This window comes from Lissotriton vulgaris, chromosome 11, assembly GCF_964263255.1.
Source record: "Lissotriton vulgaris chromosome 11, aLisVul1.2, whole genome shotgun sequence".
In the NCBI taxonomy this organism is placed as follows: Eukaryota; Metazoa; Chordata; class Amphibia; order Caudata; family Salamandridae; genus Lissotriton; species Lissotriton vulgaris.
In genome coordinates this window covers 798,572,639-798,587,259 of record NC_141699.1, presented here as the reverse complement: position 1 = coordinate 798,587,259, position 14,621 = coordinate 798,572,639, and the positions used below count along the sequence as shown (strand labels likewise).

Below are 14,621 nucleotides of genomic sequence, written 5' to 3'. Positions count from 1 at the left end.
TGCTGATCCTGTGTAGATCCACGAGGATCCATACATCCATTACAACAATGAAAGAACACCATTGGATGAGGAAGCTTTTTTCCCAATATCCACTGCAGATTTTCAAATACAGTCCTGGATTTTTCTTATCCCCCCAAACTCAGATTAAGGTGTTTTCCCAGACAAATGATAATACCCAACATGCTGCACTGAGCACCTTGTTTGGAAAATTAGACACCAAAAGGGTAGAAGGGGCGGTCTAAGTATACCCTGACCCCAATGCCCATGTGTGGGCCACAAAGTGTGTCCTATGGCTTTAAAATTAATATCAAACACTGCCTAGTGTTGCTGGATTAGGGAATTCAGTGCCGCATTCTGCAAATCCTGTTGCTTCAAAGTCCCACTGACCTGTGTAAGAGTTCAGGAGTTATAAATCCAGCTAAGGATTTGTGAATCTTGACCTAAATGTAAAAAACATAATTTGGTGCACTACAGTTGTGTTTGGCAGACTCTAGCTGTAAATGGCCTTTGGACGTGAGCAGCAGCAGTCGGATGCCACTGGTGTGTGGGTTCAGGGCATTCGGTCACTGTACACTGCACACTGCTGAACTTCATGTACAGTAGGGGCTAGCTTTAAATGGAAGTTGGGGTCTAAAGGGGCAGTTACATGCGGATTATGATAATGAAAAAAGCAATAGATATTCACTAAAAATAATAGAGGATAAAGTGCATTTATGGTTAGCTGTGGTTATACCTCTGGAATGTATGTTTAAAAAAACTGTTAATTCACTGAAAAAACACAGTTAAAGGGCAGTTACGATTTATTTTTTTCCATTAATAAAGACAAGAAAAACAATGTTTGTATTTGAAGGCTGGATCGTTTTGAGGAGAGAGAACCTGTTTGGTAGCCTTGCAAAAAATAGGACCTTAACAAATACAGAATAATTCTACAGCTGTTGGTTTACTTTTCTCAACACTTTATCGAGTATTGTGCAACTTAATTAGTACATTCTATAAAAGACATAGATCACCATCATTAACCCATTTTTTTTAACAGGTGCCTCAGACTTCAATCAAAAATCAAGCAATGAATGCACTGATCAAAGCACTGGTTCTGGGTTTGATAGTTCTGTCTGGCTCATTCATCTACTTGAAAAGTCCTGAACTGAAATTTGCACAGGTATCGCTGAAATCCTTCTTTCGAAGCAAAACTAAGAATGTAAGCTGTTCTACTCCCTGTGCAAGCTACTCTGACATACATATTCAATATGCTCCTACGTCACCAGGCATCTTCTTTGTGGAGACAACGGAAAGGATGGTGTTGCCATCTTTAGTGGCCTGTTCTATTGAATCAGCTGCTCGGATGTATCCAACCAGACCAGTGTACTTTCTCATGAGGGGCTTGAGTGTGGACACCTCTATTCAACTGAACTCGGACTACAGGGTACTATTCCTCCTGTCCTCCATGAAAAATGTCCACATCCTTCCCCTGCGGTTTGAAGCTCTTTTCAAAGACACACCGCTCCAATCCTGGTACCACAAGGTATGTGCATTATCATATGTACACACTGTGTACTTATTATTGTGGTCTTGTCTGATGTGCAAAACACACATTAACTTAGTTCTTTACCTACAATTTAGTCTTTAGTTGTCTTTTTGAGTGTCCTACTTTTCACCCCTATGGTGCTATTTAGAAGTATTTGTTCGTCATTAAGTGTTGTTTAAATTCTCTGTTAAAAAGTTGTACCTAACTCTTTTTTACTGACACAACCGTGTCTGTATAAACAAAATAGAACTCTGGAACTACTTTTTTCGGTCCTGCCTAGATATAGCATCAGATGTCTCCCAAGTCTCATGTTTTCTAAAATAAAATTCATATTTCCACCATATTTCCACTTCACGGCATCTACTCTAGTACAATCAATCAATCAATGGCTTATAAAGCGCTACTACTCACCCGTAAGGGTCTCAAGGTTTTGGCGGTGGGTGGGGGGGCAGCAGGTCCATTGAGGCGCTGTGGTTCAGGCAAAGAGCCAGGTCTTGAGGTCCTTCCTTAATTGTGGCAGTGATGGCGATTGCCTGAGGTGGAGAGGCAGGGTGTTCCAGGTCTTTGCTTTGAGGTAGAAGAAGGATCTTCCTCTGGCTGTTGTCTTGCAAATACCTGGGATGGTAGCCAGGGTCAGTTGGGTGGAGCGGAGGTCTGTGGTCTGTACATGAATACAAGGCTCTGGTTGAGATACACAGGTCCCTGGTGGAGGCTTTCTGGATGTTTTGCAGTTTCTTGAGGAGTTTCTGGGTGATGCCAGCATAGAGTGCGTTGCCATAGTCGATTCTGCTGCTGACGAGTGGGTGGGTGACTGCCTTTCTGGATTCTTTGGGGATCTATTTGAAGATCTTTCAGAGCAGGCCTAACATGTGGAAGCAGGATGATACGATGACGTTGATGGGGTGGCTCATGGTGAGTGAGGAGTCCAGGATGATGCTGAGGTTCCGTGCATTGTCTGTGGTTGCGGGAGAGGTTCCAAGTGCTGCGGGCTACCAAGAGGCATCCCAGGCGGAGGGGGTGGAGCCCATGATGAGGACTTAGGTCTTTTCTCAGTCCAGGTGGCGTCAGTCTTCATCCAGTCATGAAAGTTGTTCTTGGCAACTGCTGGTTCGTTGGTGAGGGAGAGAATCAGCTGGGTGTCATCGGTGTAGGGGACGATGTTGAGTCCATGGCTCCGGACGATTGCTGCGAGCAGGCCATGTAGATGTCAAAAATGTTGTGGTTCAGGGAGGTGCCCTAAGGCACTCCGCATGTGAGCTCTGTGGGTTACCGAGAGGAACGGAGGTAGTCTGACTCACTGTGTTCGGCAGGTGAGGAAGGAGCAGATCCATTCCAGTTAAACCCAACGTCCCTGCTAATTTGAACCAAAATATCTCCACCAAACTAAGCACTGCTTAAAATTGCAAATGTCTACAATTATTAAAACCACATCACACCACTAGGAACTTAGCTTCCCACCAACATTTAAGTTGTTATCTAGGCTGGATGTAGGATGCAAATCTATGATCCACCCAACAAGGGGCCTTGAGGTTTGCAAGCTCAACCTCTGCTAAATAAAATACTTCTAACAGTGGCAGTAATCAGAAAACAGTGCCTGTAAGAGTGGTCGAGTGATAATACTGGAAACAGAACACTTTCTGCTTGAAAAGAATAGTTTAGGCAGTGCTTATAATAAACAGTTTAAATGAAAATCCTTTGCAGTCCCAGATCATACAATAGTGGGCAAGCCCCCCGCGGCCAGCCACAACTTCTTACCATGTAAGATATGACAGGACTTGAGGCTCTCCTCAGAAAACAAAGTCAAAATCCATGTTTAAAAGTTGAAATCTGGCCACCTGTCAGTCAAGAATACAGATGAAGTAGTGAGGTACTACACCCTCATGGGAATAGGAAGTGTGGGGGACATAGAGATACACCCTCCCCAGATTTTTTAGAGTGGGGACATGGGGTACAAGGGTGGGGGGGACAAGGCAACAAAAGATTTCCCCTCTCATCAGTTGCAGGGCAAGTGGCACCTCAAAGCACTAGTGCTTTAATGTGCTAATGGCCATGCTCTTGACCTGTGACCTTCCCTTTTGTTGTGCTAAATACCTCCAGTAATTTTTTCTCACCTCGCTCTCGCTGCTGCAGTTGCCTGCAGTCTGTGCTTCCAGGACAAAGGAAGAGCCTCATTTGACTGTTTCACACTATGCAATTCAGCCACTTAAAGGGTAATGTTTTGTTGAAATGTTTACTTTGAGTACTTGAACCTGAAATTAGCATCAGACACAGTCTAAGCACACATCTTGGGTTACAGTGTGTCAGATGTGTTGGTCTGTCCTAATATTCACACACATAATTTACATACCACTAGTTTGTCTTATTACTTTTATAGCGATACTAAACCCAATCCAGGGTGTTGGAGCACTTTACATCACACATACACATAATTTATTGACAAGAATCCATATGTGTGAGCATCAATTTACAGGATGTGAATGATACATAAGATAGTGAGGGTTACAAAGTGTAGAAGTCACATGTAATTTCCCTTATAATTCACTGTGCTTTATGAGAAGGATTACAATGTATGAACTGCAAGTAACTAAAGGATTCCTATGTTAAAAGCAATAACCCATTTACCCATCTACATAAAATAAAAATCTGTCATCTGTGTGTCACATAATGTGCTCTGTGGGAGACATATTCACCCTCTATGCTACTTTAATTCAAAACTGGGACTAGAGAAAATACCTGTCTCTCCAGCAAGTGTATTAACCTTCAGAGTTATCTCACCATTATGATTATTTCCTGAGATTTACAGGGCACATAAAGACCTTTGCAGCTGGTGCCTTAACCCCATACTATATTTTAAAATGCAGACTTGGCAACAAATTAGGCAGAACAGATATACTGACATGTTTCTCCTTGTTGCCAATTTCATTCTGCCAGCGTTGTAATGACTAAATATATGAATAGAGGCCTAGGTCTTGCTCCAGGGTTGCCTCACTTTTTTGGCACAAATGCGGCGCAAAATCGAATTTGGTAAACATTGTAATGCACCCAAATGTACTCATGATTGACCTGCTTAACATATGTGAGGTATTTTTTAACAAAAAGTTTTATATAGCGCGAACTCGGCTTGGTATTAGAACGCTTTACATGAGCACCGGTTATGCTACGAACAGACCAATTCATTTTTGATAGGCATGGGGGAGATTAACCCCCAGATGCATCAAGAACTCATTTTGCTATTCCTTAATAGCAAAAAATAACTATTCGCTATTAAGGAATAGCAAAATGCAATGCATGAAGAAATCACTAAAAAAATAGCGATTTCTTAAAATTCATTAATTGCGACTCGCAAATTGCGAGTCGCAATTAAGGAATACCTCCCCATTCATTCCTATGGGCCTAGAGGGCCATAGGAATGAATGAGAAGACATTCTCAATTTGCGAATCGCAACTAGCGAATCGCAAATTGAGAATGCGATTTCAAGGGTGCAGGGGTGTCCAAAGGACACCCTGTTGCACCCCTGAAATTGATCTGTGCCCATATGTTGCGCACACACATGCCCTTAGGGCATGTGTGTGCGCAACATGAAACTTTGAAAAATGCACTTTAGTGCATTTTTCAAAGTTTTTGCAAAATACCATTAAGTTCAACTTCATGGTAATTTGCAAGCCCTATTAGCGAAATCACTATTTTAAAACTTTAATGCATTGCATTTAAGGAATCTCAATTTGAGATTCCTTAAATGCAATAGCAATTTAAGTAATCGCAATTTTTGCATTTGGGATGATGAATCCCAAATGCAAAAATGCTGGTCGCAAAGGGGCAGATTCTGAGAATCTGCTCCTTTGTGAGCGTATTTTTGCTTGATGAATCTGTGCCTAAGTGATTTGCCCAGAATCACAGGTTGTTGAGCATCACTGCCAAGATTCAAACCAGGTACCCCAGCTTCAAAGTCGAGCGCTCTAGTCGTTAAACCACATCCTTTCCCCTTAGAATCTGATGTCATTTTTCTCTGATATCACTTCCTGTGAGGTCATAGGTTGTGATGTCACACCCTGTGATGTCTCTTACATAGTGCCTAACTTGGTTAGTGCCCCACGTCTTTTAGGACTTGTTCCCTGGTGGGAGAAGTATAATGGAGAACGGGTGTTGGTGGTTGTAGGAGGCTAGCTTAGGAGTGATGCACCTTGCACTAATCCAGGCAACCCTTATGGTTGTTTTAATGGTTTTTAATAGCCATAGAAAGCTCTCAAAGTGGTAGCTGTGGAGAGCAGCCTTCAGGCTTATCTTGAAGGAGTCTAAAGCAGCTTATTTTACCACATTTAATCAACAATGTAGATTAAGTGAAAAAGAACCACACAGTGTTTATAAATATAAGTCTATTTATTATGCAACACAATCACTAACACATTGGCATAACTCCTACCTAGAGATATCAACAATACACACAAGAATACTTCAAAATAATCAGGTAAGTAGCACAAATATACACTGGTCTTTAGGGGGAGCCCTAAACCATATACTAAGAAAGGGGAATGTGAACTGCAAAGGAGAATAGGTCTTGGACCAGAAGACTCAGAGGAACCGGGGTCACAAGTGACACAGCTGTAAATTCACGGTAATTTCTCAATGCAAAACCACATCTACCTCAGTTTTACAGCTGAAAAGGTGTTTGGGCTCTTGACACCATATATTACCTTCAGGAGACTTTACATAAACATGAACAGTCAAAAATGCAATTATTATTTAAGCCAATAAAGAGAGTGGTTGAGTATTTTAAAGGGTTTTATTTTCTAGTCAAAAGTAAAATTTTCTCTGACCCTTTATTCTTTAGTCAAATATCAATCAGGTTACATAATTTTGAAAACAGGAAAATAGAATTAAATACAGAACATATTATATGTTGTATACAAAGCATTCCATAAAGGAAAGGATTGAGACATCAGATGTCAATCAGAGTTCTTTAAAGAGTTCAGGAAATATAATTCAAGAGTGAATTATGCAAGGCTAATCAATAATTAATAACTTGCAAAATCTCCCATAAATAGAAATAAATGCATAAGAAAAAATAAATCCCTTCAAAAACTAGTTAATTAGTCAAAGCATACATTTAGAATTTTAGCAGCTACATTAAAAAAAAACTTTCAATCTGTAGCTCTCTCTGCCCTCGTCTGTGATTTAGGAGTAAGACAGCCCGCCCTTCACAAGTCCACAGAGGAATGCGATCTGCCTTGCTAAAAATATGATGTACAAGGACCTCTCTGAAAAAAAAAAGAGCAAGAAACCCCTCACCTCTCCTCGGACGCAATCTCCTCCCAGGCTTCAGCAATCTCCTCCCACGACATTTCTCGTACCTAACCCATATGATGTCTGGTCTAATCTGCTCCCTCTTAAGAGCTCACATGCCCCCCTAAAGCCTAAGAGCCTAAAGCCAACCACACATCCAAAGAGGTAATTATTTATACTCTAATTCTTGGCAAACTACACAAAAATGTTTCATATTCAGTAAAGCTTGTACCTGATTGGTTAGCCTAGATGGCATGAGGGTCCCAGGATTCTGTTCTCATTGGAAATTTAAAACCGTACCGGTTTTAACAAAAGAAGCTTTAATGATTAATACATTTATATGTTTTAGCAATATTTACTAGGACACATGTTTCATTCTATTTCCTCCTTCCTGTCTCATCGCACGCAGGAAGGATACTTTAACTAACACTGGTACATTGGCACAATAACAAGAATGTACAGTTCACAGTGGCCTTGACTTCTTCTGTACTTGAGGCAAGCTGGTATAATCTGCACATGCTCTCTTCTTTCAATACAATTCACAGCCTTACTGGATTCAAAGGCAGCCATGTTATCTTAGGCCCAAAAACAAAACAAACACAAAAATAGTATTAATTTTACAAAATAAAACCCATTATGTTTTTCCACCCCATACTAATACCCTGAATAAGTGATTGCATAGCAAAGCTATTCGTTTAAAGCAGCTTTTCTTATTATTTGTGCACAGCATGCAAAAATGTGCAATGTGCAACATAGCATCATGCATGCACTAGTGTAAATTTTCAAAGCACAAACAGTTAATATACACTCATAGCAATATGCTTTATTATTTTAGATAGCTTTTCATGCAAAAATTGTTTGCCCCGCGTGTACTGTTTGGTGCATAGTTAATTAACACACATTATTAAAAGAGGTGTTATAAACTGAACATATGTATCCAAATATGCAACAAAGCAAAAGTCTCTTAAGACAGGAAGAGTGAATGTAGATTGCAAGGAAAATGACCTGGGAAGAGAGAACACATTCTATGGTTATCCTCAAAGCTAAGGAAAGGCCACTGAAATGACAAGTTTTCTCTACACTGCAAAAACACATGTTAATTCAGCACAAGCATTTCAGACAGACTAGGCCTCATTTCATATTTTCATGTGCCATGTGTTTTCACTTGCACCAAAATGTGCGTGTCAATTTATGCAGTCTGTCTGAAGCACAAACATAAAGCAATGCCTGACTCCAGATGAAATCTGTGCTCCATCACAAGCAACCACCCAAGGAAAGTACCCAGGAACCCCACAGTGGATGTGTGCAGAGTGGAAACACAGCCACCAGACCAATGGAAGTCAATGGAGAGGTTTTGGTGCAGTTTTAAAGAAGAAGGACCTTTCCCAGAGGACCCCGAAGAAACCCTTTGGAAGACAGGAGGTTGGAGAGCAACCCCTACCATGGATGCCCCAGGAATCAGATTACCTGCACCAGGGAAGCCGGATGCATGGGGTTATGTGACGTCAGAACCTGCCATAGCCGACAATGAAAGACTTCGAATAAGATGCCTCTGGAGAAGTATGTGAAGGTGTACAGTGGAATCAAAGACTGGATTCTTGAAGAGGAGGACCTGCAAGCAGAGGGGACAGAGTCTATGCCACTCTGAAGTGACCAGGAGGCACGGAAGCATAATGCCCACAGGTGTCGGGAGGTTCAAGAGTAAAGATGGTGGCCTTGGCGCTGCAGCTGTGAGGACCAGGCGATGACGAAGAAGACCAGGAGCCATGCATGAGATGTACCATATTGGGTGTCAGTGTCCAGGTGGTCGGTGTCCAGTGGGAGCACCAACAAGCCTTAGTAGCTGCAACTGCCATGGAAAGAAAAACGTTGTAACCATTGGGACTAGCAAGGTCCAAGGGACTCTCCAAATTCAGGAGAGTCAGCACAAGCCCGAACAAGCTGGGGAGCCCACTGAAGCAGAGAAGACCCTTGAGAGGACCCACAGGCCAAAGGCACAGGAGTCGCAAGAGGACCTCAGGCAGCTCACCAAAGATGGAGGTGCAGAGGAAGTAGAGAGGATGCTGATCTTCAAGGGATGAGGTGTGGAAGGCTGAAACCTCTTGTAGCCTGAAGATCTCTGGAGTGCAGAGACAACAATCCTCGGTTACAGAAAGTCAGCACTGCACAAGGGTTTGGTCCCAGCAGCTCCGATGAGGGATACTGTCCTCAAAATTGCAGAGAAGACAGGTCAGGCATCTAGGGAGCTGCAGAACCACCACTTGTGTAGCTCAGCCTCTGGAGGTACGTAGGACGACAGGAGCCGCTGACTGGTCAGCTTCATTGCAGTGCATGCAGATGAAGAAGAGTGACACCTTTACCCCATGGGAGATTACTTTGAATGTCCTTGATGCCCACAGGTATTCTGGAGAACCTGGATTAAGCACAGATGACACAGAAGACTTGAAGAACAGCAAGACCAGGAGCAGCAGGAATCTTCCTTGATGCAGTCTTGGTTCCAGTCGAAGTGCAACAAAGTCCAAGTGTACAGACGGTCGAAGAGTGTCTTGGTTTCAGAGGTGAGTCTTGTTCCACGATCAATCTGAGGACCCACCCATACGGGTGCTCTTAAGTACCCTAGGGAAAGGGTTGGAACGACTCAGGGGTCCCTCCAAGACGAGGCGCTGGACAGAGGGGAGAATACACCCCAGTCATTTGTCTAGTTGCGGCTAAACAGGTATTGCCTCACCTTCTTCAAGGTCCAGACCACAGCAAAGGGCTCCCTCTCAATAGCTGACCAACGCTTCTCCCTGGGGGACAACCTTCTGCCTATAAAAGCTAATGGTTGATTCCGGCCCTCTGCATCAAGCTGTGATAATACTGCACCTATTCCTATTTCAGAAGAATTTGTTGAGACAGTGAATGGTTTAGAGTAGTCAGTACTTTGCAGAATTGGAGCAGAGCACATGGCTTGCTTCAGGTAATCAAATGCCTTCTGACAGCTTACTGTCCACTTAACTTTCTTAGGCCTCCTTTTAGAGATGAGGTCATTAAGGGGTGTCACTATAGATCCATAGCCCTTAACAAACCTTCTGAAGTACCCAGCCAGGCCCAATAATTCTCTGACCTGAGTCTGGGTATTGGGAGCAATCCAGTCCAACATGGTTTGAATTTTGCTCTCCAATGGTTGAACTTGGCCTACACCTACAAGGTGGCCCAAGTACACAACCTTACTCTGCCCTATTTGGCACTTTGTGGCCTTGATAATGAGGCCTGCCTTCTTCAGGGCCTCAAGTACATTTCTGAGGTGGACAAGGTGAACCTTGCTATTGATCAGTAAGGCTGTCTACCAAGACTTCTCTTTCAACTAATCCATCAACAGGGTCCTGAGAGAGGAGATCAGGGAGAGAGTGAGTCACTCTCTTCCGCCTATCTCTCATCAATGGCCATGAGCAAGTTCATGTCAGCCCCGTCAACAAAAGGTTTCAGGTGATTCACATGAAGTACCCTGTGGGGACTTCTTGGAGTACCTAGATGACCTCACTTCTCTTTCCGATTTAGTGTGGGGGCCACTTCACATGTCTTGGGGAGCTCCTGCGGCCACAGGCTTCAACACCCAAACTTTCTGTCCTGACTGGTAAACTGCTAGTACAACCTTTTGGTCATACCAAGCTTTCTTAAGCTCTTGCCTGGCCTCATTATGTTTGCTGGCCTTCTTCATGTACCCAGGCCGGGTACATAGTCTACTATGTCCTGTTTAGGATGCTTGAGAGATTCCTCTAATCCTTCTTTGACTAGCCATAATGGACTTCAAGCTGGTTGTGCAAACTGAAGAATGTATGCTGATACAACGCATGCCATTACAACGCATTTTTCACAACGCAAAAGCTATTACAATGACTGATTTTACAACGCATACCATTACAACGCAATATAAATAGAATGCCTAAAAAATGCCTTCACAATGCAAAATAATACTAGGCATACCATTACAACGCCAAAAATTATATATTTAAATTCATTTTGTAAAATAACTCCTGGCACGGGAGGCAGGGAAAATAGGGGTTTTCAGTGGGTAAGTGTATTGAAATGTGTAACGCAACTGAGCACTTAATTTTTAAAAAACATATATTTTTTTTAAAAACTCGTGTATTAAAATTAATACTCGAGTATTATTCGAGTAACACATTTTTTATTAAAAGATAGCATTTTTTAAAAGAGAAACTGAAATGTATTTAAAATTAATTTATATACAATTTAAAATCAAAGAAAAGGTAACACTAAACAGAAAAGAATCGAACTACCTAAAAACGATCCTCCATTTTAGAAGCATGCTCAACCACCAGTCCTACAACACTTTTCATGACAAGAAATAGAACTTACAGAAAACAAAATGGAGGAGTAAACACTGACGAACACATTGAACAGTAACCTTTTTATATCATTAACTTAAATTATAGGTTCTCACATCAAACGAATCATAAAAATTAGAGAAACAAAATGAATATTTTAACAAAAATGATGGTGAGACACCCAAAACGTATAAATAAAGCTTGCCCACCATTTTTAAGTCAGTGGTCAACAGACTACCTGCGAGAACAGACGCTTTTTTTTATCCGACCTCTCACGCACCAACAGAAAGTACCTCCGAGGAATTACCATAGCACAATTCACAAAAAGCAAGTAAGTATAATATATTTCACTTATAAAAATTAAATATAATTAAAAAAACTATTTGAAAAAGATTAGAATGCTTACAATTATGTTTTTCAGTTTTTTGAAAACTGGGCAGACAACTAACCAATCTGCCGCAGACAACTAACCAACTTGCCGAAAACTGAAAAGCAAATTATTTATTTGAAAGTAAGTGAATTTAATAAATAAAATATAAAGAAGTATAACAATGATAGAGTCTTATTGTACCCATTAGAACGATACTTTTAAATAAAAATGTAAATAAGAATCACAGACGGATATCAACCAAACAAAGTTTTTTCAAATTATTTTCGAAAAAAACAATCATCTCAAAAATTCATAAAAAGTAAACAATGTCACAAATGTTTTAAAGGCACTGGAAGTAGTAACACAGACCTTTCATTTAATATGCAGCCATTTGCGTTCTATGTAAGAGTAGCAGATATTTATGGGGCTGGGACATGACACTTCTTTCTTTAAAAGTGTGTTATTGAAATTAAATTTTGACTGCAAAAATGTAAACAATTTTCCCAAAAAAATAGTAAATGTTTTTGGTAACATTGAAAAATCAAGGAAGTCAAGAATAAAAATTACGAAATATGTAAGTTACCTAAAAAATTTTTTTTCATAAAATAGAAAAGACTGTTGGACTGTTGGATATTTCTGCAGTAATATCTCATTCTCTCAATCACTCGATGAAAATAATTGTATAAAAGTTTTTTAAGGAATTCAAAAGGAATGGTAATTTAGAGTAAAAGTACCACTTCTATTTATTTATTTATTTATTAATTAAATGTATATTGCGCACAGCTACCCTAACAGGGTTTCCCGGCGCAGGTAGATAGTGTACTGTAACTGAGTAACCAGACGACTCAATATTGAGAAAAGAGCCTGGTCTTAAGGTCTCGCCGGAACCTGAGATAACACTGTTCCTGCTTCATAGAACAAGGAAGAGAGTTCCATAGTCTGGGTCCAAGGAACGCAAAAGAACGACCACCCATTCTAGATAGTCTAAAACTAGATGTTACCAAGTTGCCCTGAGTAGCTGAGTGTAAAGGACGGGAAGGGACATAGGGATGGACAATCTCCTTAAGATAAAGAGGGGCAGACCCTTGATTGATTTTAAAAATAAGACACAGTGTCTTAAATTTAATCCGACTCTCAATGCGAAGCCAGTGTAAATCCCGCAATACCGGAGAGATGGATGATCTCCTAGGGGTATGACATACCAGACAAGCTGCGGAATTCTGGACTACCTGGACTTTCTTCAGCACCTCCTGATTTCCTCCAAGGTACAATACGTTCCCATAGTCCAGGCGTGAGGTAATTAACGCCTGGACCACCGTTCTTTTTGTGAAGTCAGGGAGCATCCAGATAATCTTTCGTAGCCATCTTAGAATAGTAAAATATGTGGAAGCAACACTAACCACCTGTTGCCGCATTGAGAGGGTGTTATCAAGGATAAATCCCAGGTTACAGACTTTTTCAACCGGTTGATTAAGGGCACCCATTTCCGTTGGCCAATGTTGGGGCCCCCAAAGATGCTTATGTTTACCTAAGATGACCACCTCAGTTTTCTCTCCATTCAACTTCAACAAATTAGAACTCATCCATTCCGACACACGCCGCAAACCATCTTGAACACTTCTATGTTTTTAAAAATGCTAATTCCAATCACTTTTACATATTTACAGCAATCTGAAATTAGTTGTCAAAAGCATCAAAGAAAATCATTAGAAGAGCGAACACCAACAATATAGAAGAAAATCTCTTTCAAAGAAAGATACATTTTTTTTAAAAACATAAACAGATAGGAAATACCTTGCACTTTTAAAAATTATTATCAAAAAACGAAGAACAATTCTGCAACTGTTCCTGAACTTAAATCACTGTTATCATTATTAAAAAATGGATTGTTAATTATTTGCTGTCAAAAATGCAAATTTCATCAAAATTAAATGCATTTCAATCATGAAATAATACAATATTTGTTAAGCCTATTAAAAGTGTTTTTTTTTTTAAACCGTCTCTATATATATTACCTACTGGCGGTCGCCAGTAGGTATATATAGTTAGGATTTTTTTCCTATGGGACTTTTGAAAATTCTATGTCCACTAACTTTGGCGTTTGTGGACGGAATCGGCTGAAATTTTCAGGAAAATGGCACATTTTGTTTCTGAGCAGCCCTTGAAAATTTGGAGGGGCTTCGTCAAGGGGGGGCCGAGAAAAAAGGGGGGTCCCAAAACGCGTTTTTCCCATGTTAATTTCCATAGGGCGTTTGGCCTCACTTTTAGCTCGAACGGCTGAATGGATTTGCACGAAACTTGGCAAAATTGTAGGGACTGTTAGCCCGATGTGCCTTTGCTGGGTCTCAATATAAGTGCTCCAGTTGATTTTGAGAAATTAACGTTTTAAAAAATGTATATATCTGTGACAGCGTCCTGGATAGCGAACGAGTTCGCGTACTTTTCGCGTAACGGAGCTTTGCGAAGCGAAGCTGATTGGCTCTCCGGTGTCTGTCAACATTCTAAACAGTCCATAGCGGCCGCCATTTTGTCTCTCGGTAGGATCGAGAGACAAGAGGATGTCAAAACGAAGGGGGAAATAAAGGAAAGGGGCAAGGTAGACCCCTTCTGACCCCCTAGGATTGATGAGGGGGATATTAAAGTGCCCCGCGGGTCCCCAATTTTTTTTTTTTTTTTAAATAGTTTTTTTTGTGGGGTTCGCCCGGTTCGCGTACCGGAAAGCGGTCTGGGGAGCGTACTATAAGGAAACAAGAATGATTGACTTTTAACTTATTGTATGTTTATTGATTGTTCGTTTTGTTTTTTTTTTGTTTTTTTTTATTTACGTAGCTACATGTAGGTACCAATGCAGAGTCTATAATTTAATAAACGCCGTCTCCTTTGTAAATATCTTGCCTGTTGTTATAGAAGTTATTGTGGTATATGGAATTCATACCATAGTCTGTCTGGAAAGCCGAAACAACATGGTGACAGGAGATGATAAAGAGATGTTAAATACACATTGGGGATTATATAGTGGGAGAAAGGAAGTAACTATGAACAAAGCTAGTATGTAACACCAAAAAGTTGCACAGTATATTTTAGGTCTGACTTCACGTTATAATACATTTGCTA

General features: G+C 40.8%; 1 protein-coding gene across 4 annotated transcripts in view; it reads left to right on the top strand.

Moving 5' to 3' along the window:
- The window catches only part of LOC147683516 (alpha-1,4-N-acetylglucosaminyltransferase-like), a 427,778-nt gene that overhangs the window by 393,586 nt on the left and 19,571 nt on the right, over positions 1 to 14,621 (top strand). For all 4 annotated transcript variants that reach the window (XM_086943920.1, XM_086943922.1, XM_086943921.1 and 1 more), the window contains one exon: positions 1,037 to 1,522. In XM_086943920.1, the coding sequence (XP_086800046.1) occupies positions 1,067 to 1,522 (456 nt within the window). In that variant the 5' untranslated portion in view covers positions 1,037 to 1,066. The remainder of the gene's footprint in view (positions 1 to 1,036; positions 1,523 to 14,621) is intronic.